Source organism: Mesoplodon densirostris, chromosome 8 (genome assembly GCF_025265405.1).
Source record: "Mesoplodon densirostris isolate mMesDen1 chromosome 8, mMesDen1 primary haplotype, whole genome shotgun sequence".
Taxonomy (NCBI): Eukaryota; Metazoa; Chordata; class Mammalia; order Artiodactyla; family Ziphiidae; genus Mesoplodon; species Mesoplodon densirostris.
The window spans coordinates 46,263,310-46,289,644 of NC_082668.1; the positions used below are offsets into that span (position 1 = coordinate 46,263,310).

Genomic DNA, 26,335 nt, shown 5'->3' on the forward strand with positions numbered 1-26,335 from the left:
ATAAGATGATTATTTAGAAAAATATTCACAATTCATAGCAAAACATAACTCTTAACTACAGTTGATATAAACTAGTTAAAAAAATCAAAGACCTGTTTAACAGACGGGATATAACAGGGGCTTATGCCGCTTGGTTTTAAAATAACAGATGATGTGATTTACTGTGGCTTAAATTCTACCTTCTACTTAATTTTATTCAATCCCAAAGACAAATGCTAAGAAATATTTCCCTTTTAAGCCTTAAAACAGCACAACAAAGCTTCACATATTTAGTGGCAGTGTTGAACACCATAGAAATGACAGTGTTATTCCATAAAGACCTCTACCTGCTTGTCCCTGTCCCTATTATGTGTCCTTTTCTCTCTACTGCTCCTGTCTTTCTGCTTTATTGAGTGCCATCTATAGCAGACTATAAGCTGCTGAGAAGCTTGCTTACTCCCGTATTTCCAGACACCTGTCACAGAGCATTTCACATGGTAGGTATGATGAATGAATGGGTAAGATGCTGTGCTGCCACTGAGTTTCAAAAATGAAAATTCAGTACCTGTTCTCAGAGGGAGTTCACAATCCAGTGGAATAGACACATAAACAAAATACGGTAAGTGCTACTAAGCTAGAGTCTTGCACAAATTATTGTGGGTGTCCAGAAAATGGTGGAAGGAGTCTTAAAGGCTTCACAGAGGAGACCTCTGAGCAGAGAATAAAAGATGGGAATGAGTTGTCAAGTGGCAAAGGGTATATCAGACAGGACAAAGCACATACTCAAAGGACAAATGTTAGGAGAATTCAGAGCTGGGAACAAGGAGTAAAGTGTCAGAAAATACGGCCAAAAAGATGATTGGAACCAGACTGTGAGGAGCCTTATGTTAAGCTAAAGAGCTTGAATTCAGTGAATTTTTTCTGAATGTGTATGTATTTTAAGAATTCATTTTTTTTGAAGTACAGGAAAGTTATAATGTATAGCTGAAAAATTTTTACAACATAAACATAATGAACACCCAGAATAAATTAGGCACTCGATATGTCTTATTGAGTCCCATCCCAGTCACTACCTCTCCCTAGGCTAACTATATACTGATTTTTAACACCATAGATTTTGTTTTTGAGTTATATATAAAATCATATAGTTTTCTGTCTTTTTCTCAGCATTGTATTTGTGAGGTTCACCAATGTTGTATGTAACAGTGGTTTGTTTTCATTGCTTTAAGTTTCCATTGTGTGATATATCACATTTTATTTATTTATTTCTACTGTTCGTGGACATTTGGGGTTTGTAGGTTTTTACTGTTAGAAATAATGCTGCTAAGGGCCTCCCTGGTGGCGCAAGTGGTTGAGAGTCCGCCTGCCGATGCAGGGGATACGGGTTCGTGCCCCGGTCTGGGAGGATCCCATATGCCGCGGAGCGGCTGGGCCCGTGAGCCATGGCCACTGAGCCTGCGCGTCCGGAGCCTGCGCGTCCGGAGCCTGTGCTCCGCAACGGGGGAGGCCACAACAGTGAGAGGCCCGCATACCGAAAAAAAAAAAAAAAAAAAAAAAAAAAAAGAAATAATGCTGCTATGAACAATTTTGTCTGTGTCTTTTGTTAACAAAGATATGCATTTCGGTATATACCCAGGAGTAGTACTACAAAGTCATCACATGTTGTTAAAAGATACACTAAAGCATATTAAGAATTTTGATAGTTTTTTTGAGCAAAAATTGATCTAAATCAGGCAGCACCAAAGCAGAAGTGGTAAGAAAAGCTCTACTGATACGAGCTTAGGGGAAGCCTTTTATGCAGAGGAGGTGGAAGCAAAGCAAGGAAATATTGATTGGCTGTAGCTTAAGCAGTTGCTTTAGTTGGGAAAGGCTTTGGCTATTTATGATCGGCTGTCCTTAGGTTTCGATTTTTTTTTTTTTTTTTTGCGGTACGCGGGCCTCTCACTGCCGTGGCCTCCCCCGTTGCGGAGCACAGGCTCCGGACGCGCAGGCTCCGGACGCGCAGGCCCAGCGGCCATGGCTCACGGGCCCAGCCGCTCCGCGGCACATGGGATCCTCCCAGACCGGGGCACGAACCCGTATCCCCTGCATCGGCAGGCGGACTCCCAACCACTTGCGCCACCAGGGAGGCCCTTAGGTTTCGATTTTTAACCTTGAGGCATTACAGGCTTAGATTTTGGTTTGCTTACAGTCTACTAAAGCATTAAGGGCACCTCAGTTAGATGGCCTCTGTTTAATTTAAAGCATGTACATTTATCTTAGTAGTTACTGTCAAAAAGTTTTCCAATATGGTTGTACCAATTTACATTGGATACTAAGTTGCTCTACATTCTCACCAACACTTGATATTATTTGTCTTTTTCATATTCGTCATTCTGGTGTATGTAAAATAGCATTGCATAGTGGTTTTAATTTGCATCCATGATGACTAATGGGGTTGAGCATCAATTCATACCTTTATTGGCTGTGGTATCCTTCCTTGCGAAGTGCCTATTGAATCTTTTTTATTATTACTGTTAATTTGTAGGAATTATTTCTATCTTCTGCTAATTAAGTCCTTTATCCAGTACAGGTACTACATATGTCTTCCTCCTGTTACTTGCCTTTTTTCTATCTTAATCGTGGCATTTATTGAACAGAAATTTTCTGTTCAAAATTTGGAGAAGGTTTCCTGAAGATTTGGGGCAGATCCATAACAGTCCATAAATGAGAGATTTCATTACAAACTCTTTACATTAACCAACTATAATGTAGAACAGGAGTTTGTTATTTTGGGGTTTTTGAGATCTGTTGTTTTAACTATGTTTATGTTCTTATGGCCTTTTAAAAAAGTGATTGGATATACTATTTTAGATTTTTCTTAAGTTAAAAATCCAACTATATAAAGTGTTTCTAATTATAGTATTCCTTAGTTTTTTATTTTCTAAGTGTCATTTGCCCTCGTAGAAAACATTGTTTCTACTCAAAATGTTTTCTGTATGCTTTCAAATAATTTGTTTTGACCTGTTTTGCACTGATTTATTTCTCTTGTGCCTTGCAAGTATTTTAAAGTATCAGCTATTCAAATTAAATAATTTTCTATAGTATAATATGAGCAAATGATTTATCCTTCTCCTCTGACCTCTATAATGTACATTGAACACTTCTTAAGTGGTTACTGTCTGTGGCTTATTTAAACTTTTATCTTGATGGCATTTTTAACGGTTCAATGAAAGTTTTTACAAGTAGTAAATTTGGTTTTTTAATGGAATGATTAGAAAGTTCATCTCATAATATATTAATAGATTGGAAATATGCTGTAGCCATTTTTCAGAGGAGAGCAAAATTACACCCATTTGTATTTTTCCTATACCTTTATGTATTCTTTTGAGTTAGATGAAGAATAAGCTAATTTGTTGCCTTTAATTAACTTCTTAAACTTTCATTTCCTGTTCATTGTCTTTACCCTGTATGTAATGTAAGTCAGTATCAGCTCTATTTTTTAATGCATTTTTAAAAAGTAAAATGGGGCTTCCCTAGTGGTGCAGTGGTTGAGAGTCCGCCTGCCAATGCAGGGGACACAGGTTCGTGCCCCGGTCCGGGAAGATCCCACATGCCGCAGAGCAGCTGGGCCCATGAGCCATGGCCACTGAGCCTGCGCGTCCGGAACCTGTGCTCCGCAACGGGTGAGATTAAAACTGGCAGAGCCTAGACTTTTAAAGAATGTTATACATGATATCCTTTTTTATAAAGGAAAGAACTCCAGAGATCATTTTCTAAGATCACTTAGTGAATCAGAGAAATAGTTGTTATAGCCCTTGAGTCAACTCTGAGTCCTACTTGGTAGAAATTTTCTAATTGTAATCAGTAGGCTTGTTGAATACTGTTTTTCTCTTGATAATTCATGTCAGACTATATATTATTGAGTGTTCTGGTAGACTCCTGAGGAGAGGGTCAGAGGCATTATCCTGAGTTTTCCTTTTGTGGTAAATTTCGTAGGACTTACTAAATAAAACTTAACCAAAAGAAGGGTTCCTAGGATTCTTACCCAAAAGGCAGTGATTATAGTGCTCATAATGCTTTGAGTGCAGGACCGTGTGCTGTTGATTATTGTCTCCCTTGAAGTGTCTAATGCATAATAAATGCTCAGTAATATTGTTGAATTGAGATGAGAATGTGAATCATTTGATAAAAATAAAGGAAAAAAGAAGTTGGCTATTTGATATACAGGAGACAGCTAATCTTTAAAGGGTCAGATAAATTGGTTAGAACACTGACCAGTGTTCCTCTAATATGCAGAAATGTGTCCATTCAGTTAGTTGTATGGGTGGGCGCAGGGTTGTATCCATACACATTTCTGGCTTAGCTGAAGATCCAAGGTCCTAATCATTATCAAAATTTCCAAAACAGTCTGTGTTCCCTTTATCATGAATGAAGCTGTGTTAGCTCCTTTAATGCTCTTCTATCATCCCTTCTTTGATTCCTCTAACACGGGGGTCCCAAAGCCCTGGGCCGCAGACTGGTACCAGTCCTCGGCCTGTTAGGAACCGCACAGCAGGAGGTGAGCGGCGGGCGAGCCAGCGAAGCTTCATCTGCCACCTTCCGTCGCCCCCCATCCCTGGCGTTACCTCCTGAACATCCCCCCAACCCCGTTGTGGAAAAATTGTCTTCCACGAAACCAGTCCCTGGTGCCAAAAGGGTTGGGGACCACTGCTCTAATAATATGTCCCACTTCCTTGTCAAGGGAAACGTCCCCATCTGTGGTCTTATTTCATCCTTTTCTGCCTACTCTAAGAACTAATTGCATCAGCCATCTCCCTCTTTCAGTATCTTCAATTTTACCTTCTTGAGTTAGTGGCATATTTTCTTCTATCATTTTCAAAGCTTTCCTACCCTTACAAAAAAGCCTTCCCTTGACTCTGTTTTTTTCTCAAGCTACTCTCCTGACTTTGTCTTCCTCTTTGCCATTGAAATTACACAAACAAGTTTTTCTTTAAATAAATAAGTAAATTTATTTATTTTTTATTTATTTATTTTTGGCTGCATTGGGTCTTCGCTGCTGCGCGGGCTTTCTCTAGTTGCTGAGAGCGGGGGCTCCTCTTTGTTGCAGTGGCTTCTCCTGTTGCGGAGCATGGGCTCTAGGCGCATGGGCTTCAGTAGTTGTGGCTCGTGGGCTTCAGTAGTTGTGGCTCGCGGGCTCTAGAGTGCAGGCTTAGCAGTTGTGGCTCACGGGCTTAGTTGCTCCGCAGCATGTGGGATCTTCCCAGACCAGGGCTCGAACCCATGTCCCCTGCATTGGCAGGAAGATTCTTAACCACTGCGCCACCAGGGAAGTCCCCACAAACAAGTTTTTATTCACTTCTTCACCTGACACAATGTCCTCTCCTCCATCTTTGTTCTTTTTGACGTTTATTCAGCCTTTGACCTTCTTGACTACTTTTATAGCCTCATATAGTATGAGGAAGTAGGCTTTGGAGTTGGCTGGCTTAGGTTTGGATTCCTGCTCTGTGTGACCTTGGACAAATTCATGAGTCTGGTTTCCTCATTTGTAAAATGTGCATATGTGTGAACATACTTGCCTGAGAGCTAAGGAAGATGTGCTCAATAAATGTTCCTTCCCTTCTCTGATTTGCTTGCTTTCTGACACATTGCACTATCCCGTATTGCCATGCTATTTATGAGGTGGGTAATGTTTATTATCTTCATTTCACAAATGAGGAAGCTAAGGTCAATCATGTAGGAGGTAGTGGAGCTGAGATTCCACCTCAGAGCTGTCTCACTCTAGAGTCCAAAACCTTAGCCTCTGTGCTGAAGTGCCAGCATAGTGAGTGGTTGGAGACTACAGTTTCTTCTTCTATTATATCTGTCTTGTGAAAACATCTTTTAATATTTCATGAAATGTCTGAACCAATGGAGCTTTTTATTTTTTATTTTTTATTTATTTATTTATTTATTTTTGCGGTACGTGGGCCTCTCACTGTTGTGGCCTCTCCCGTTGCGGAGCACAGGCTCCAGACGTGCAGGCTCAGCGGCCATGGCTCACGGGCCCAGACGCTCCATGGCATATGGGATCTTCCCGGACCGGGGCACGAACCCGCGTCCCCTGCATTGGCAGGCGGACTCTCAACCACTGTGCCACCAGGGAAGCCCGGAGCTTTTTAAATGAAATTTTCTTCCCTTTTTTTTTTCTAGTTTGTGTATATGGCACAAGCACAGACAACTGGGGACCTTAAGTGGCCTTTCTTATGAAATTAATTGGTAGCCAGGTGAGGAAGTATAGCGAGAGACAGAGTTTTGTGTCTAGATGGCACATAAAGTACCAAACTAAGAATTGAGGACATAGGCAGTTAATCATGACAATAGTCCTGAGTGAGGTACATAATTGTGAGCTTGCACACCACAGCCCTGTTGGAAAGGGAATTGTAGCTTCATTGTTTTTGCAGACTAGAAAAGATAGAAGGTAGCTGTGTCCCTCCCTTAAGTACACCTTTTAGCATTGTGAATGAAGTCCTTCTAGATCTTCATTGTGATAACATGAGCATTGCTTTGACCAGAGAAAACTACTGGGTTTGGCAATAAAATGGACCCATTACCTACTTGCCTATGGAAAGGATGGGCCCCCAGTACAGTATGCGGACTGCTGCAGGGTGCCATCATCCTTGTGGCCTGCAACCAGAAGGGTGAGAACATGGGGCATTGAATGGGATCATGTCCATACAGCACTGAGGGCAGAAGCATGAGTTCCTGCGAATATGAACTAGATTCATAAAAGACTTAATTGTTTCTCTCTCCTTCTCATCTTCTCTTCAGCATTGTGGCTGTAGGTAGGGTACTAATCTTCCCTCAACTTTTCCTGTACAGTAGTCATCTATTTAAGCTCTGGCAACTGCTTGGTAAGATATTGCCCTACCCACTCAGTCTGTTCTCTGAATCTGTTGCCCGATTTGAGGATGATACAAAGAACCTGGAATCTTGATGTGGGGAGTTCTTTGAACTCAAAAAATGAAATTCATGCCTTGGAGACAGTCGCTCAACAACATGCCTGAAAACTATATATTGCAATTATAAAGGAAAGGGCGAAAAAAAAAAAAAAGGAAAGGGCAAGCCTCAGATTTATACGCATGTAATGGGACCTCCTGCAGCAGCTGTTGTATTCACAGCCATACACATGTATTGGAATATCAGTAATAGCATCTTTAAATTCAGAAGGAAGTGGCGTAGCATTGTAGCCAAGGAGTCAGGCCTATATTTCTTATTTTATCAAATATTTAAGTACTAGAGAAGACCATGTCACAATACCTTGCATTATTGTCTCTCTCTTTACTTCCAAGGTAAGTGGATTTATTTTTACGTGAAGACTATAGTTCAGTTAAGACACTTTTCTAGAGTTACAAAGTGGGAAGGAGGAGCTACTGTATTTCTGCTCTTTCACTTTCTTTATATTATAAAGTGAAATGTCTGTCCTCTGATACATTAGTGCTTTGTGAGATGTGTATTAGTTTTATTTAGGCATAATCACTGCTTGCTTATTACATAGTCGAGATGATAATTTATGTCAGGCAGGCTACAAAATGTAGATGTACTTTATTACTTCAGTTATGGGTATAGGATTTATTCCACTTGTAGAATGATCTGTTTTGTTGTACTGGATTAGAAATTTTTGTTTGGTGCTTTGGCAGGATTAGGCTAAGGCATAATTTTATTTTTATGGGACTTTGTTGTATGAAAGTATTGTTAAGGAGCAAATTTTAATATGATTATATCAAAACTCAGGTAGTTTATTATAAGCAGTAAAGGAACTATTGGGCTAAAACTAGTAAATTTTTTCTCTAATAGGTAATTAATAAAATGTCTCCAACATCCCTAAAGATCACACTAAGGCAACTCATGGAGGGGTCTTCCAAGACCTTGCCGGAAGTATTAACTATGGAATATCGGCTGAGTCAAGCTTGTATGGTAAGAATTTTTCTTTAAAGTATTGTCATTTTCTAGTTATGAAAGTCATATATGTTCATTGTAGAACATGTAAAATATAGAAAATTTATAAACAAGAAAATGGAAACTATCTATAAATCTACTCTATGAAAATACAACAGGCCAGTTAGCTTAAGGCACGTGGGAATATTGGTCACAGATTGTTAATAAGCCTTTATGAAACAGCCGTTACCTTTGCATGTAATTGTAAGAAGGACTCTAGCCTCAAGTGAAATTCAGAATAGAAATTTTAACCATTTTTCAGGCATAGTCTCTGACCTTGGGCAAGAAGCATAAATTCTCTAAATCTAAATGCACAAAGGGAAGTTATTAGTCTATTATATGTTTTAATTAATAGATTAGCATTGAAAATACCATTATAGATACACTTAAAATAGGCAATAATCACATAGAATATTATTGATTTCATGAAATATTTCAGAGTCATAGTGATTTATTCTTCCAGATAAACCCTTTTTTTTTTTTTTTTTGCGGTACGCGGGCCTCTCACTGCTGCGGCCTCTCCTGTTGCAGAGCACAGGCTCCGGACGCGCAGGCTCAGCAGCCATGGCTCACGGGCCCAGCCGCTCCGCGGCACGTGGGATCCTTCTGGACCAGGGCACGAACCCCCGTCCCCTGCATCAGCAGGCGGACTCTCAACCACTGTGCCACCAGGGAAGCCCCCCCAGATAAACTCTTAAAAAAATTTTTTTTTAATTAATTAATTAATTTAGGCTGTGCCGGGTCTTTGTTGTGGCATGTGGGATCTTTTAGTTGCGGCATGCAGACTTATTAGTTGCAGCATGTGGACTCTCAGTTGTGGCATGCAAACTCTTCAGTTGCAGCATGCACATGGGATCTAGTTCCCTCACTAGGGATCAGACACAGGCCCCCTGCATTGGGAGCGCGGAGTCTTACCCGGTGGACCACCAGGGGAGTCCCCAGATAAACTCTTTTAAAGCAGAATTATCTCTTTTGTGTTATGTGTAGAGGACCCTTAGATTAATACGCTCATGGCCTAAAGGAAATATTATGTTTACTAACTAGAAAGCAGACATACCTAACGGTCTTCGATGTCCTGAAATAGTGAAGATATTCAAAATAGTTCATCCAACCATAAATTAAGCTCTATTAGTTATATATTGAGGTCACTCCATAGGATGTAAATGGCAGCTGAGGTCTTCTGTTTATTATGAGTAGGTACTATCCTAGGCACTTTACGTGCATTCTCTCAGTTAAATATTACATTATCTGTAGAAGGCAGGAACTATTATTGCTTCCACTTTACAGATGAGGAAACAGTGGCATAGAAAAGTAACCTGCCTAAGGTGGTGCAGCTGTTAAGTGGCAGAGACATGGCGTGTGAAACCAGATGGTCACGCTCCTGACCCCTACCCGGTACACTTCACCCAGTCCCTGTTTTTCACTGTACATTTAGTGTACTGCCTGGATTGATTGAGTCCCTCCTTCCTTCATTCTCTCAGCAAATATGTTTAGCTATGTGCCAGGCACTGTGCTAAGTATTATGCTGTTGTATGTCCTTGTTCTCATGGGATTTATAGCCTCCTGAGACTATAAAGAACAAGTAAACAAAATAAGTAAAAGAATTACAAATTGTGGTAAGTGCTCCAGAGGAAAACCTACAGGGTTGGTGATAGAATGATGTGAGGACAAGAGGGAATGGGGGAAGCAAAGGGAAACCTTTAAATAAGTAGGTCCAGGAAGACATCTTTGAGATGTCAGCTCATCAGTGACCTGAAGGGTGAGAAATGGGAATGTTGAAAGCCTCCTGGGTTTCAGCAGGGGGTGATTTGGTTTTAGGAAGGTAATTATTGCTACTGAATGATCATGGGGTTGGGGAGGGGATTCAGAGTGGATGTAGAGATCAGACATGAGTTTACTGCGGTAATCCAGGTGCAGAATAGTAGTGGCGTAGACTAGAGTGGCAGTGGAGAGAAGTAAATGGATTTCAGACAAATGTAGGAGATAGAATTGATAGGCCTTGATGGATATGAAGTAAAGAACACATTTAGGAACTGGAGCTTAGAGGTGTGGGTTAGAGATTTAAGTCTGAGAGACATTACGCCAAGTAAAAAAAAGAACACTTTGGAGGTTTATTTATTTACTTAACAAATAAGAGTGCTTACCATGTGCTAGGCACTAATACATAGGTAAACAAAACAGAGACATCCTTGCCCTCCTGGAACTTACTTTATAGTGGGGGAGATAGACTATAAACAGATAAATTTGTAAAATATGTATGTAGTATATTATTACAGGTGCTAAGGGGTACAAGTAAATCGGGAAGGAGGGTATGGAATACAGGGGGATAGGAGTTGAACTTGTAGATACGAAGACCAGAGAAGACCTCACTGAGATGATGTGCTTTGAGTGAAAACCTGAAAGAAGTGTGGGAGCGAGCCATGCACCTATCTGGAGGGCCCCTGACGTACAGAGCTCTGAGGTGAGGGGTGGCCTTTCTGTTCTAGGAACTGAAGGGGGGCCTTGCTGATGGAGTGGGACAGGGGTGGTCGGTGAGTGAGAAAGGAGGTCAGAGCGGACAGCGTAGGGAAGGGCTGTGCAGAGCATACATGGCCGTGGAGGTCTTTATAAGACTTTGGCTTTTGTTCTGAGTAAAATGGGAAGGCACTGGATGTTTTTTGAGCAGAGGAGGGACAGGTTCTTATTTTTAACAGAACTGATCACTCAGGCACTGATGTGTTGAGTTTAGAGTGGATAAGATCATATAGGAGAATGAGCAGTGGAAGAGAAAATGGACAGAGGTGGGAGAACCAGGAGAGCGTGGTGTCATGAAAGCAGGAGAGGAGTGTTTCAAGGAGGAGGGAACACTGCCACAGCCTCTAGCAGACGAGGATGAAGGCATGCTTTGCGTTTGGCAATACTGAAGTTACAGGTGATTTTGGCAAGCCATCTCGGGTGTGTTGAGGCAGAAGTTGCAGTGTGGTAAGCTGGAGGGGAAGTGAGTAAACGGGATGTGAAGAATTGAAGACTGTGTTCACAATGCTTTCTTCTTGAAACAGAAATAGGGTAGAAGCTGGGACTGTGGAATTAAGTGAGATTTCCTTTGGAAGATACTAGAACATGTTTGTAAATGATTGGGAATGAGCCAATTGGGAAAAAGGATTATGTCGATGATACTAATAATAGTTAACATTTACTGAACACTTACTATGTGTCAGATGCCGTGCTGGAATGTGGATTAAGATAATCTTAGGATAGATGTGTTGATATTACCATTTCATATAAGGAAACTGGGAGTTAGAGAAATGACTAGCCCAAGGTCACATAGTTACTGTGTAGTAGAGCCAGGAGGTGAACCCAGGACATTTGAACTGCATGCACTCAACCACTAAGTTATACTGCCTACATTGATGATGGCAGGAAAAGAGAGACAGGTGACCTTCTCAGGCTTAGTCCTTGAGAAGAGGGCATATGAATGGGAAGGCAGGGGAGGATTGGCCTTTGGCAGGGGTGGGTCCCTTCCTCCTTAGACGGGAAAGGGAAGGCATGTGCAGATGGCTGTAGTTGGGCTGCAGATGTTTTAGTGGGAAGAAGAGAATGTTCTGTCTTAGGGCGTCTTTTTTTCTTTTTTTAAAATAAAGTAGGTTAACTCATTAGCTGGAGAATATAGTGTAAAGAGTAGAACTTGCTAGGGGAAGAGGTTGAGGGGACAGAAGACAGTTGAAGTCATTACCTTGCAGTGGGGGAGAGAACATGGATCGTGAGGCAGTTTTCCATGCCTGTTTGAGGTTTCTGATCATGAATTTTAAACGAAGCCAGTCACAGTAGTATGATTTTTCTGCAGTAAGATTTTAGCTGCTCGAACACAGGCAGAGGTAAATAGTAGGGTTCAGCTGGTGCTGAGATTTTGCCAAGATAGAATAAAGGGCCGGGGGAAAGGCTTGAGGGAGATAAGGGCATTTTCAAGAAAAAAAAAATGACCGCATTAATGAACTGGGGAAACTGGGCTGGATGAAGAGCAGAGTGAAGCCAGAACAAATGGTGAGAAAGTCGCGTAGATCAGCGGAGCTCAGTTAAATCAGGGATTTGTGGCAGTGGAGATATTTGAGCAAATAAGAATAGGAGGAGGTGATCAGAGTGGGTTCTCAGAGGTGGTCCAGTCTCTGAATGTCGTGGCTCAGGGTGTGGCCACGGAGTGGGGGCTAAAGTGGCTGGAAGAGAGGAGATGATCAGGAATGAAGATGCCCAGAAATTCCGCATTTAATCTTGATTTTCTTTCAGAGAGGCCATGACTTTCATGAAGGTGTTAGGGCAGGTAAGTGACAGTTGTTTCCTTCCTGGCTATTATGGAAATAGGATTTTTGAGCAGATACTGTTTAAAAAAAAAAAAGATGATGGTTGTTTGATTAGTGAAAATCAAACTTTTATAAAAATTGCAAAGTTTGGTTTTTTTTAAAATATTACCAACTGGCATATGAGGGAAGACCAGTCTTTGAAACCAGTATTGTTTAAAAAATTCCAATAATGTGGCCACCGCTCCCTAATGTATATATAAGAGGTAATCCTGCTCCTACAGTCACATGGACTCCCTCTGCTAAGTGCAGCGTGAGTTTGTAAATTCATTCTGCTGCTGAAGCCTTTGCAAGGTACGTTTATTCTGCAGAAAGGCCTGAAGTCCCCTCTAAAATCCCAGCTGTGTTGGACCCTACCATCCACCTCTTTGCCTGAACCTAGCAGTTAAACAGTGACATTGAGAAAAAAACATATGGCATAATTAGTAACATCTGCTACTATTATTAATTTCTATTTTTGCTTATAATCTTCAAAGTAAGAATATTAAGAAAAAGCAAGTGAAGTAGTTGATTTTTTTTGTTCCTAGCAAATCTGCAACCATTTCTTTTCATGTATAAGTCCATATGCCTATAAATAGTAGCTGTCATTTATGTTGTATAAAATGAGTTCTTTCACTCTGCTTGTATTTTACATATCTAATTTTCTTATGTTTTTATTTATCACTTTAATATAGTACAGACTCTAGATATACTTTACCTGAATAAAAGGTTATGCTCTCTGAGCTGTAAGCTTCAATAAACACTGGTCACTGTGGTAGAATTCTCTTCATTTCTGGCATGATATAGTATAAGAAAGAAACAAATCCTTTTAGGGGACATGTGGAGTTGAGTCAGAGGAAATGGCTATATGTTTTATAGAAAACATGCATTCATCCTACTAATTCCTTGCAAATTCTTTCTGCATGTGGATCAGAGCTTAGACCTCTGATTTTAGGAGGACCTGTGTGCTACTTGGATTATGTTGCTAAAGTATTCATTCATTATATGTTATAGCAGCCCTTCTTAAACTTAGAAAAGAAAGGTATTGTTTTTTAGATATACTGTCAATTATTTTAAGGAAAAAGAGCTGAAACCAAGCAGCATCAAAGTTCTGATTCATAGCCCAGGTGCTTATCAAGCTACTTTTTAATGAAGAGAAAGTATGTAACCTCATCTTTCAGCATAACCTCTTTATTCAGAAAGCAGTATCTATTCTGGGTAAAACTGTTAAGATGTTCTTACATAACCAAATGTTTGCTACAATTTGCTAATTATAAAGTATGTTACCAAATTAGATGAAATAACTATCAAATTAGGGGAATGGCTGTAAAAAAATTCTTACTTTTAACATCTGGAATAAACTTCTTCCTTTAGAAGAATTTACAGAAAAACATTTTTTAAAGGATTATCTCAGAAGAGCTAGAGAGCTACCGACTGGAATTTGAGTGGGTGCCTCATGAAACCTGAAAAACCTGAGTTGTCTGCATGGCAAGAACTTGTTTTATCTATGCTAGAATAAAAATTTTGTTAGTTTGAAATTAAATAACATGCAAATTTGATTAATATTCTCTTCCATTTGACCTTCAGTGTACTGTCAAGGAGGTAGATAGCATTGACCCAGAGGGCTTTTAGGGAAGAGATTCTTGTAGAAAGAATGCTCCAGGATTGTTTTTATTTACTCTGTCCAGGGAATGTAAAACTTTCAAACTGGCAGGGATCATAACATCAGTGTTCAGTATCACCACTGATCTGACACTGGAATCCTAGAGTTAGGCAGCCAAACCTTGAAAACCTCCAGTATCCACACTTACTTATGCATAAAGCCCCCTTCCCTCTACCTTCTGAGGCAGCCTACTGCCTTTGGTTCCCAGATTGCTTCTTTAACTATTTCGCCTTTTAGTGATTAACTCATTTTTTAAGGTTCACTGTAGACTTTGTATGTTTAAATACTTTAAGTCCCCACAAGAATTACGCACATTTTAAGCATGGCTGAAATTCCTTACCACAACCAGACTAGGTACAGCCCCGTTCTCTTTTTTGTTTTTAATTTTTTGAGATAATTGTAGATTCAAAAGAAGTGTAAAAAATAATATGGAGAGATCCTGCATACCCTCCACCCAGTTTCCCAAATGGTAACATTTGTATAACTGTAGTGTACTATCACAACCAGGAAATTGACATTCTCCTCCCTTTTTAACGGAGGTCATGGACTGATTGCCTCATACTTAAAATCCTGTGGGGATACTATGTGGCTACACCAAGTGATGACTACACTGAAATAAGAGAAGCAGAGCTTCTCATGATAACCTGCAGGTGGTCTGGTATTTTAATTCAGTGTGAGCTAGAAGATTCAGCAAAACAGTTGTACCCACATTTAATTATGCATAAAGTCCCTTTCCTTGTACCTCAAGTAATTTTCCTCTCAGTTCAATGTGGAGGAGGTTAGAAGACAGATCTGGGCCCTCCCCCCTCTCCTGCCTTCCCTTTAAGCCACACCAACTGTGGTTTTAGCTCTTTTATAAAGAGCTAAAGAGAGATTTCATTTATGATATTATTAGAAAAAGAAAAAAAAAGTTCTAAGGCTTAAACCACTGGATTAGTTCAGCAGACTGTATTCAAGCTAGAGACATCAGGCTTAGCAGGTGAGGTCATCATCCAGTTCTGTGAGGGCTTAATTTAAGGGGAAAAAGAAAAAGGAACACATACAAAAATTTCAACTTTGCAGAAAAAGATGTGCTATAGAAAAATATGCCTAGTCCAAGGTAGTTTGTGTCAATTCAGTAATTAAAATCTGGTAATACCAAAGAGAATACTAATGTTTCCTATGTCTTTACTTGACAGTTTTAATAGATAAAGACCAGAGTCCGAAGTGGAAACCAGCTGATCTAAAAGAAGTTACTGATGAAGCTTTGAATAATCACTTCAAATCTCTGGGAAGTAATGATTTGAAATTTTGAAGAAACTGGATTTTTAAAGTATTATTTTGGAGCAGAGTTGGCAAACTATGGCACATGGGCCAAAGCCAACATGCTGCCTTTTTTTTTTTTTTTTCATATATCCCTCAGCTAAGAATGGTTTCTGCATTTTTAAATGGTTGGAGAAAGAAATCAAAGACCAATATTGCATGGCATGTGAAAATTACATGAAATTCAGATATCATTGTCCATAAATAAAACTTTATTGGAACATGGCTTTACTCATCTGTTGACATATCTGTGGCTGCTTTGAGTAGTTGCAGTAGAGATTGTAAGGCCTGCAAAGCCTAAAATATTTACTGTCTGGTCCTTTTCAGAAAAATTCTGCCAGCCCTATTTTAAAAGATGGGAAAATTTGAAGGTCTTTAGAGATTCTTGAGTTAGTATATCCAATTGAAATGGGAACTTTATGTTTTGGCTTAGGGTATTGGTTTTTAATGTTGATTAAGTAAACTTATGTATAGGTTATAAAAAATAAAAACTCTGAAATTTTTTTGGATACTGTGTTAACACTTCATAGAATTTTCTCCATATATAAATCTATTTTAAAATAATTATGAGTTTCTGTAGCTGAAGTGTTCCTTTTATAATGATAGAAATCTCAGGCAAAGAGAAAAGGTTATTATGAGGTTGTCTTTCCAGTATTATCAACTCAGCCTTGGCTTTTTCTGAAGTTAACCAGAATCTCTTCCTATGGGGAAAGTAAAAGCATTATTTCTTGTTGTTTAGAGTATTTGCTAATCTGGCAGAATGAAGCATTAGAAAACTCTAATCTCTAACATAGAGACACTCTGCCTTCTGCAATTTACATCAGACTTTTGTGTGATAACAGTAATTTGTTCTTACACAGTTCAAATCAGGAGAAAGGACTTGAAAACAAGAGGACTTTTCAAAATAGAAGTACCTTCAGTAATTGGTACTGTTGACAAAATAATTTTTTTTTTAAGGTACACAACTGTGGATGTTTCAGACTTGGAACATTAATGTCTAGGTAAGAATTATTTTTAAATTAAAGATCAGCTTATGATTTACTTTATAGCTTGGTATAATTTTTCCTTCATTCCAAACCCCTCTGAAACTAAGAGAACTTTAGTTTTGTGAAAGAATGAAAAGGAGGCAGAACCGAAAAAGACATCAAAGATTATATCCTGCACCCTTCTCATAGATGAGGAAATTGCAGTCCAGAAGGAATTGCTTTAAATTTTCTGTTCTCAATATACTTAACATGAAGCATTTTTCTTCCCCCCAAAATTAGGAACATATTTGGAAAAAAGATGCCATGATAATGAACATGTTTACATTTATATTCTTAAAGCTTCTAAATGTGGATGTGAATGATCTAAGAAAATACTTGTGTAAATGGACTTTTATTTTCTTTGTATTTGCTAGAAATGCAGAAAATGTTAATAAGTCCTTTATGTTAAAAAATTTGAAATCACACAATGGTGAAAAGCATTTGCTTGCTTCAATTAAATAAGGACACATAACTAGTTAATTGCAACTAGACTTTTATTGAACAGTTAGGAAAAATGTCTTCACAAAAATATTTGGGAAAAAATATACCATTTCATAGCTAAGTCTTACAGTGAAGAGAATTTGCTAACAAAAGTTGAGTTTTGCCAAGTAAGATGTAGGGAATACATCTGAGCCTGTGCCCACTGCTCCAAGGAAGACATGTCCAGTTTGGTCACACAAATACTGGATGGGGGCATTATGATTAAGCAAACAATTTGTTAGAACTTTGTTTTTAAATTACTGTTTCTTGAGATTATTTATAATTTGTCTCTAACTTTTGATTTCTCAAACTATATAATAACAAAAGCATAGTTCCCCCATCTCATACAATGCCAGTGATACTGAGTAGGATATATGAGTGTCATGCTACTTCATTCGTTCAACATGTCTCTTTTTAATACTTATAAGGCAGTTTGACACAAATGATTCCTTTGGGACTAAGATAATTTTTATCCCCTTCAAAATTGTGCTTTAAGTGCTAATAACCATAGGTAGTTTGCAAAGAACTGATAAGGCAATGGAAAGTGGAGAACTGCCAGGTCAAAGGCCTGTGACTGAAAGGTAATAACTAGCCCTCAAAAGACACTGAACTGGGAAGGGAGCAGTGAAGCACGTGTGTGGGGTTATGTGAGTTTTCTTAAATGAGGAATCGGCACATTTCTCTCTGCTAATCTGCTGCTTCCAGAGTTGCCCCCTGCAGGTTCTTTGTCATGCTGGTGGCACTCATCTGCCCTTCTACTGGATGTTCTTGAGGGAGAAGATTCAGTGTTTGGGCACGTGTGAGTGTGGTAAAGAACGGAACGGAACTTGGCTACTGTGTCCTTCCCCTCAGATGAAAACATTGGAAACTTGTTTTTGGAGCCTGACGTGAGTTTCTTGGGCCCTCTTTCCCCATTTTCTTTTCCCTTATAATTTGGCCACTATTCTTATTTCTTCTGTGTTTGTGATCTAAGTTGGAACAAATATTTCCCATTCCAGTAGCTAATAATGCTTTCAGTCTTCTGTTTTATATGTCTCCTTCCTTCTCAAGCAGCCCTTCTACTCTTTGTTCATGAAAGACCTTCAAAATGAAGTAAATCCAATATTTTAAAATGAAGGTATGTAAGAAGTTGAATTATCGTATCAAAGATGTTCTCATTTATCTTGTCATCTAGGCCAAACTATATCTTGATAACAATCATACGCAGTATATTTGTTGATCCAGCTCTTTCCTGCCTGCCCCCAACTTGGTTTATCCACTAACTCACTGATTATGCAAGCCTTTGTAGTTCCGTGTCCATGGTTTGGCATATTATACAGCATACATCTCCGTAAGTCTCTGTATGTCACAAGATACTATACTGTTAAAGTGAGTCAGGGGCAAGGGGGTGGTGCTCAAATAGTATCAGAGAGGGTGGCAACAGAGGTTAGACTTCCAGCTAGATATGGGTCTGGCAGGCCTGCCTGTATTACACCCCTAGGAAATAGAGGCCCAGGGCAAAGGAGGAACCTGAGATCAAAATATTTAGATATAATCAAAGCCTACTAGTCTATGTCCCTATGTATGCTGAAAAATTTAGTGTGATGCGCTGCTTTTATATGGCTTTGTGTTCTCACCATAATATGTATCATCTTATATACTTAATTATATCATTTAAACAGCAGTGATCTTGCAGCAAAAGTATCTGATGTAAAATATAAAATGAATGAAAAACGGCAACATCTAGGCTTTTGTCTGAGTCATTAGTATAAGCACTCATAAGCTTAAATATTGCTTCATGAGCTGGAAATACGTTTTGCACTTTTTGGAAACTTTTTGTTCTTAGCCTTGTAACTTCAGATCCTTGTATAAACAGGGGTGGTGGTTTTTCTATTTTGTAAAGTTGCTAGATTATAAGTACAACAGGACAGTACAAACCCTGGGCTTAGGTGAAAGTTAAATGACCAGTTGTCCAAAGGCAACTGAAAAATGGCACACCACTCACTTCAAAAGAATTTTCTTTGCCAATTTACCTTGGAGAATTCAGTCTATTTGATTGTGGGTTTCAGAGTATAACTGCTAAAATCAGAGGTAGCAATTCTGCCTGCTTATAAGGTCATACACATTTATGTCATTAGAGGTCACAAGCCTTTTTCTGCCTTTCTTTAGATTTCAATAACAAGGGTCTGTTGTATTTTAATAAAAGGATCTAATTGCACGGGCTTAAATAATTCCTATTCCAGTTAAACTCAATGTGTGGCAAATCTTGATGAAAAGATACTTCTAAAGACTCAGTCTCAATTTGCTTGCAAGTTACATCTTCTAGTATCTTCTTCCCCCTTTCTTGATTTTTCTGTTACCATTGATCTTAAACAGTAATTAAAAAAAAAAAAAGCTTCCCAAAAAAGTAGCCAAATTTATGAAAATAGTATAGTATATGGCTGTAAATGCCCCATGGGCTTTGTTACCATTAAAAATATCCATGAGTATTCCCCTTGGAAGAGTATTTGATCTTTTGTAATAACTATAAATTCTCATGCATAATCTGGTCCCACAGTAATCTGAATGGTGATTGCCCATGTACCAGCCCCTTGCATCTGTGAGACAGTAAACGCAGCACTTAACATACACGCAGCACTGAGACCAGGTTCTTCTTTCCACCTTCCCAACTAGGGCTTCTGTTACTTTACAGTTTTCTGGATTGCTGTTTATAAAAGCTACCTCTGCTTGTTTTCTTATATAGTAATATCACTGGGCTACCTAATTCAATGCAATAAACATTGTCATGACTTTTGTAAATTGTATATTGTTAAGATGCTTATATGCAAAGTCTGAGTCATCCAGTAACAGGTGTGATTAGTTAGGGCCCTGAGGTTCAAGGTGATTGATAGTTATGCTTTTCATCTACAAAAGTAAGTATCTTATTAAGGACATGGTTCATGGTGGACCTCTTCTACATGGGTTGCTTTCTAATGCTTGGTCATTTGTGTTAAGAAGGGGAGGGATCCTTGACTCAAAAGATTTTGGCAAACAAGACCCACTGTTAACAGCTATGGCTTGAGTGCCCAGGCAATTCCCTTGCCCAGGCATTTCAAGAAAATCCTTTTCATATCTTGTTTTTTTTGGTATAAATTGACAAATAGTTACTTTAAAGGAATGCCTTTAAAATGACCATTTTGAAAACAGGGGTTTTAAATAAATTTAAATTCTTAAAGAATTTTTTTTTAATTTTGAAGAATTTTAAAAATTCTTATTTCTTTGGTAATGGCATTGTTGCCTCTGGAAGTGGTGTGACACAGCTGATTACTGTGGCACCAGAGGACTTACATTTAACCCTTAAATGACTAAAATCCAAGACCAAGCAGATAGAAATTGCTGTTAATGTAGAACTGCTTAAAACACTTCACTTAGGTATCCTTAGACTCTTGATGGCTACCGAAATATTTTTCTTTACACCCAGATGGAGTTATTTGTATTTATTCACACCAGTTTTTGCTGCTGTTTCATGTATTTAAACTAGCACCAACTTTATCCACAGTTTGAGAAAGTGTCATCATCCTACACACAGCGTCAAGGCCCCTCACTCTCAATATATGGGATGTCATAGTACTTGAGGTGGTTGCCAGCCCACTGCTGCAAGGCATCACTCAAGATCTCCTGGGACAGGCGGTGTGCAAATTCAAAGACCACAATTTCAGGCCCTAGGGGTTCCTTCACTTCCTCTTTGATGTTAACTAGAGAAGGCATCCTGAGTAGAAATCTCTCTTCAGGCATAAAGTTTTCTTCACTCTCATGCCTCTTCTCACTCTCGAGTGTGGTGGGAAGTGGGAAAGTTTGCTTTGATTTCATGCAGCCCATGTTATGAAGAGCTTTGACTGAGTGAAGGAAAGCAGTAGCAAAGACTACTTCAACAGCATCTTTGGAAAACACCAAGCTTTGTCCACTTGATATTGAGCAGTGCTTTTCCTCTCCAGGATACTTCTTCAGAAATCAATGTTCCCTTTCACCAGTCTTCACATATAGTGTTTATCTGTCAAGAGAAGGGAAGTTTCATTTTGAAGTCACAGAATGCCAACTACTGTACAATTAGGTAGCAAGTAGAAACAAATCTTTACCACTTTCATCATTTGGAGGAAATGTAAGGTAACAACAGCTTTATCTTAATGGAAAGAAAAGATAATCATTCAAAAATGGCATTTAGAAATAGGAAAATGTCTTTTCAAGATCAGGCAAATTTTATAAAACTGACAACAAACTTTTGCTACCTTTGATTTATTTATGTACACCAGGGCTCAGCAAACTATAGCCTTCGGGCCAAATTCTAGCTGCCTGTTTTTTCAAATATAGTTTATTTGAACATAGGCGTGCTCATTTGTTACGTATTGTCTATGGCTACTTTCATGCTTTATTGGCAGAGTTTAGTTGTGACAGAGACTGTGTGGTTTGCAAGCCTAAAATATTTACTCTGGCCCTTTGGAGTAAATATCTTCTGACTGACTGACTCTGATCTATACTGTTGAGGGAAACAAGCATATCAAAACGTGCTCCTGCCTCAAACATCATGAGCCTGCACATCTTGGGCTGTGTCAGACTTTGTCGCTTGGTCACACGTTTTACAACTCAAAGAGTAGGACAGAATGACGGTCTTTCTTTATATTAGGGCCAACTCTAAACAACACAAGTTAGACATGGCAAAGCCACCTATTTTTCCTTCTGAATTAGATATTATGAAATTATGAAGCACGGACAAGATGGTGGAGTAGAACGACGTGAGCTCACCTCATCTCACAAAAACAAACACCAAAATCACAATTGCTGAATGACCATCAACAGAAAAACACTGGAAGCTACCAAAAAAGATATCCTACACACAAAAACGAAGAAGCCACAATGAGATGGTAGGAAGGGCACACTTGCAATAAAACCAACTCCCATATCTGCCAGGTGGGTGACCCACAAACTAGAAAATAATTATCTTGCAGAGGTTCTCCCTCAGGAGTGAAAGTTCTGAGCCCTACACCAGAATCCCCAGCCTGGGGGTCTGGCATCAGGAGGAGGAGCCCCCAGAGCATCTGGCTTTGAAGGCCATCGGCGTGTGATCACAGGAATTCAACAGGACAGGCAGAAAAACTCCACTCTTGGAGGGTGCACACAAGGTCTCATATGCACCAGCATCCAGTGGAAAAAGTAGTGACCTCATAAAATCCTGGGCCAGACCTACCTGCTGGTATTGGAGGGTCTCCTGTGGAGGCAAGGCGGGCAGCCGTGGCTCACTGTGGGGACAAAGACATGGTGGTGGTAGGTCTGGGGAGTACTCGTCGGTGTGAGCCCTCCTGGAGGCCCCCACTTTCTCACCAAGACCTGGGCCCACTCAACAGACTGCAGGCTCCACTGCAGGGAAGCCTCAGGCCACACAACCAACAGGATGGGAAGACAGCCCCACCCATCAGCAGATGGGCTGCCTAAAGTCTTCCTGAGCCCATAGCTGCCTGCTAGACACACCCCTTGATAGGGCCCTGCCCACCAGAGGGACAAGACCCAGTTCCTCCCACCAGGAAGCCTGCACAAGCCTCTTAGACCAGCCTTATCCACCAGGGGGCAGACAGCAGGAACAAGAGGAACTACAACCCTGCAGCTTGTGGAGTGGAAACTGCAATCACAGAAAGACACAACGACAGAGGAATATGTCCCAGACAAAGGAACAAGAAAAAAGCCCAGAAGAACAACTAAAGGAAGTGAAGATAGGCGATCTACCCAAACAAAGAATTCAGAGTAATGATAGTAAAGATGATCCAAAGTCTTGGCAAAAGAATAGAGGCACAGAACAAGAAGATACAAGAAATGTATAATAAAGAGCTAGAAGATCTACTAAAGAGCAAAGAGAGATGAACAATACAATAACTGAGAGGAAAAATACACTAGAAGAAATCTGTAGCAGAATGAGGCAGAAGAATGGATAAGTGAGCTAGAAGACAGAATGGTGGAAATCAAAGACAGAAAATATTGAAACAAGTGAAAAGCAACAAATAACATACAAGGCAATACCCATAAGGCTATAAGCTGATTTATCAGCAGAAACTCTGCAGGACAGAAGGGAATGGCATGATTATATTCTAACTGATTAAAGGGAAGAACCTACAACCAATAACACCCAGCAAGGCTCTCATTCAGATTTGACAGAGAAGTCGAAAGCTTTACAGACAAGCAAAAGCTAAGAGAACTCAGCACTGTCAGACCAGCTTTGCAACAAATGCTAAAGGAACTTGTCTAGGCAGAAAAGAAAAAAAAAGACTACAACTAGAAATAAGAAAACTACAAATGGAAAAGCTCACCGGTAAAGGCAAACACACAGTAAAGGTAGGAAATCATCCAACACAAATATGATACCAAAACCAGCAATTGTGAGAAGAGTACAAATGCAGGATATTAAAAATGCATTTGAAATTAAAAGACCAGCAACTCAAAACAATCTTATTTATATATAGAGTGCTATATCAAAACCTCATGGTAACCGCAAACCAAAAATCTATGATAGATACACACAAAGAAAAAGAAAAAGGGATCCAAACACTACGTTAAAGATAGTCGCCAAATCACGAGAACAAAAGAAGGGGAGAAAAAAAGACCTACAAAAACAAATCCAACACAATTAACAAAATGGCCATAAGAACATACATATTGATAATTACCTTAAATGTAAACATTAAATGCTCCAACCAAAAGACATAGACTGGCTGAATGGATACAAAAACAAGAACTGTATATAAGCTGTCTACGAGAGACCCACTTCAGACCTAGGGACACATACAGACTGAAAGTGAGGAGATGGAAAAAGGTATTCTATGCATATGGAAATCAAAAGAAAGCTGGAGTAGCAATACTCAGACAAAATAGACTTTAAAGTAAAGACTGTTACAAGAGATAAGGAAGGACACTACATAATGATCAAGGGATCAATCCAAGAAGATATAACAAGTGTAAATATACATGCACCCAACATAGGAGCACCTCAGTATATAAGGCAAATACGAACAGCCATAAAAGAAGAAAGTGACAGTAACATAATAATAGTGGGGGAATTTTAATGCCCCACTGTCATCAATGGACAGATCAGACAGAAAATCAATAAGGAAACAAATGCCTTAAATAACACATTAGACCAGATGGACTTCATTGATATTTATAGAGCATTCCAACCAGAAGTAGCAGGATACACATTCTTTCCAAGTGTACACGGAACATTCTCCAGGACTGATCCATGCTGGGCCACAAAGCAAACCTCAGTAAATTTAAGAAAACTGAAATCATATCAAGCATCCTTTCCAACCACAATGCTATTAGATTAGAACTAAACTACAAGAAAAAACCTTAAAAAACACAATCACATGGAGGCTAAACAATATGCTACTAAACAATCAATGGATCACTGAAGAAATCAAAGAGAAAATCAAAAAATACCTAGAGACAAATGAAAGTGAAAGCACAACGATCCAAAACCTATGGAACACAGCAAAAGCAGTTCTAAGAGGGAAGTTTATAGCAATACAGTCTTACGTCAGGAAACAAATAAACCACCTAACCTTACACATAAAGCAACTAGAGAAGAACAAACAAAACCAAAAGTTAGTAGAAATAAAGAAATAAAAATCAGAGCAGAAATAAATAGAAACAAAGAAAACAATGAAAAGATCAATGAAACTAAAAGCTGCTTCTCTGAAAAGATAAAATTGATAAACCTTTAGCCAGATTCACTAAGACTAAAAGGGAGAGAGCTCAAATCAATAAAATTAGAAATGAAAAAGCAGAGGTTACAACGGACACCACAGATATACAATGGATAATAAGTGACTGCTACAAGCAACTATATGCCAATAAAATGGACAATCTAGAAGAACTGGACAAATTTTTTCTCTCTTTTTAAAAAAGTTTTGGCCATGCCCCACAGCATGTGGGCTCTTAGTTCCCTGACCAGGGATCGAACCTGTACCCTCCTGCATTGGAAGCATGGAGTCTTAACCACTGGACCACCAGGGAAGTTCCCTGGACAAATTCTTAAAAAGGTACAATCTTCTAAGACTGAACCAGGAAGAAACAGAAAATATGAATAGACCAATCACAAGTACTGAAATTGAAACTGTGATTAAAAAACTCCCAACAATCAAAAAAGTCCAGAACCAGATGGCTTTACAGGTGAATTCTATCAAACATTTAGAGAAGAGTTAACACCTATCCTTCTGTAACTCTTCCAAAAAATTGCAGAGGAAGGAACACTCCCAAGCTCATTCTACTTGGCCACCATCACCCTGATACCAAAACCAGACAAAGATACCACACAAAAAAGAAAATTACAGGTGAATATCACTGATGAACATAGATGCAAAAATCTGCAACAAAATACTAGCAAACAGAATCCAACAACACATTAAAAGGATCATACACCATAATCAAGTGGGATTTGTCCCAGGGATGCAAGGATTCTTCAATATATGTAAATCAATCAGTGTGATACACCATATTAACAAACTGAAGAATAAAAACCATATGATCATCTCAACAGATGCAGAAAAAGCTTTTGACAAAATTCAAAACCCAGTTATGATAAAAACTCTCCAGAAAGTGGGCATAGAGGGAATGTACCTCAACAGGATAAAGGCCATATATGACAAACCTACAGCTAACATCATACTCAATCATGAAAAGCTGAAAGCATTTCCTCTAAGATCAGGAACAAGACAAGGATGTCTACTCTGGCCACTTCTATTCAACATAGTTTTTTTGGAAGTCCCAGCCACAGCAATCAGAGAAGGAAAAGAAATAAAAGGAATACAAATTGGAAAAGAAGAAATAAAACTGTCACTGTTAGTCTATGACATGATAGTATACATAGAAAATCCTAAAGATGCTACCAGAAGACTATGAGAGCTCATCAATGAATCTGGTAAAATTGCAGGTTACAAAGTTAATACACAGAAATCTCTTGCATTCCTATACACTAACAACAAAAGACAAGAAAGAGAAATTAAGGAAACAATCCCATTGGCCATTGCATCAAAAGAATAAAATACCTAGGAGTAAACCTACCTAAGGAGGCAGAAGACCTATACTCAGAAAACTGTAAGACACTAATGAAAGAAATAGAAGATAACACAAACAGATGGACCATGTTTTTGGATTGGAAGAATCAACATTGTCAAAATGACTATACTTCCCAAAGCAATCTACAGATTTAGTGCAATCCATATCAAATTAGCAATGGCATTTTTCACAGAACCAGATCAAATAATTTTACAATTTGTATGGGACACAAAAGACCCCGAATAGCCAAAGCAATTGAGAAAGAAAAACGGAGCTGGAGGAAAATCAGGCTCCCTGACTTCAGACTATCCTACAAAGCTACAGTCATCAAAACAGTATGGTACTGGCAGAAAAACAGAAATATAGATCAATGGAACAGGATAGAAAGCCCAGAAATAAACCCATGCACCTATGGTCAATCAATCTACAACAAAGGAGGCAAGACTATACAGTGGAGAAAAGACATCCTCTTCAATAAGTGGTGCTGGGAAGACTGGACAGTTACATGTAGAAGAATGAAATTAGAACATTCTTTAACACCATACACAAAAATAAATTTAAAATGG

The 26,335-nt window shown here is 39.0% G+C and overlaps 2 protein-coding genes and 1 non-coding gene across 4 annotated transcripts in view; 1 reads left to right on the forward strand and 2 right to left on the reverse strand.

Annotated features, from left to right (window-relative positions):
• The window catches only part of HIBCH (3-hydroxyisobutyryl-CoA hydrolase), a 90,889-nt gene extending 75,453 nt beyond the window's left edge, over window positions 1-15,436 (forward strand). Inside the window, exons 12-14 of one of the 2 annotated variants that reach the window (XM_060106438.1) lie at window positions 7,795-7,914; window positions 12,196-12,229; window positions 15,087-15,436. In XM_060106438.1, the coding sequence (XP_059962421.1) occupies window positions 7,795-7,914; window positions 12,196-12,229; window positions 15,087-15,202 (270 nt within the window). In that variant the 3' untranslated portion in view covers window positions 15,203-15,436. The remainder of the gene's footprint in view (window positions 1-7,794; window positions 7,915-12,195; window positions 12,230-15,086) is intronic. The other variant, XM_060106439.1, reaches the window with a different exon arrangement.
• A 4,722-nt stretch (window positions 15,437-20,158) lies between these two features.
• On the reverse strand, window positions 20,159-20,624 carry C8H2orf88 (chromosome 8 C2orf88 homolog). The gene has a single exon (XM_060107315.1). The coding sequence runs from the start codon at window positions 20,550-20,552 to the stop codon at window positions 20,265-20,267; it is 288 nt and encodes a 95-aa protein (XP_059963298.1). The 5' UTR covers window positions 20,553-20,624; the 3' UTR covers window positions 20,159-20,264.
• A 4,030-nt stretch (window positions 20,625-24,654) lies between these two features.
• TRNAW-CCA (transfer RNA tryptophan (anticodon CCA)) lies at window positions 24,655-24,728 on the reverse strand. The gene has a single exon. It is a non-coding gene; the product is annotated as a tRNA-Trp (tRNA).
• Window positions 24,729-26,335: the final 1,607 nt, after the last annotated feature.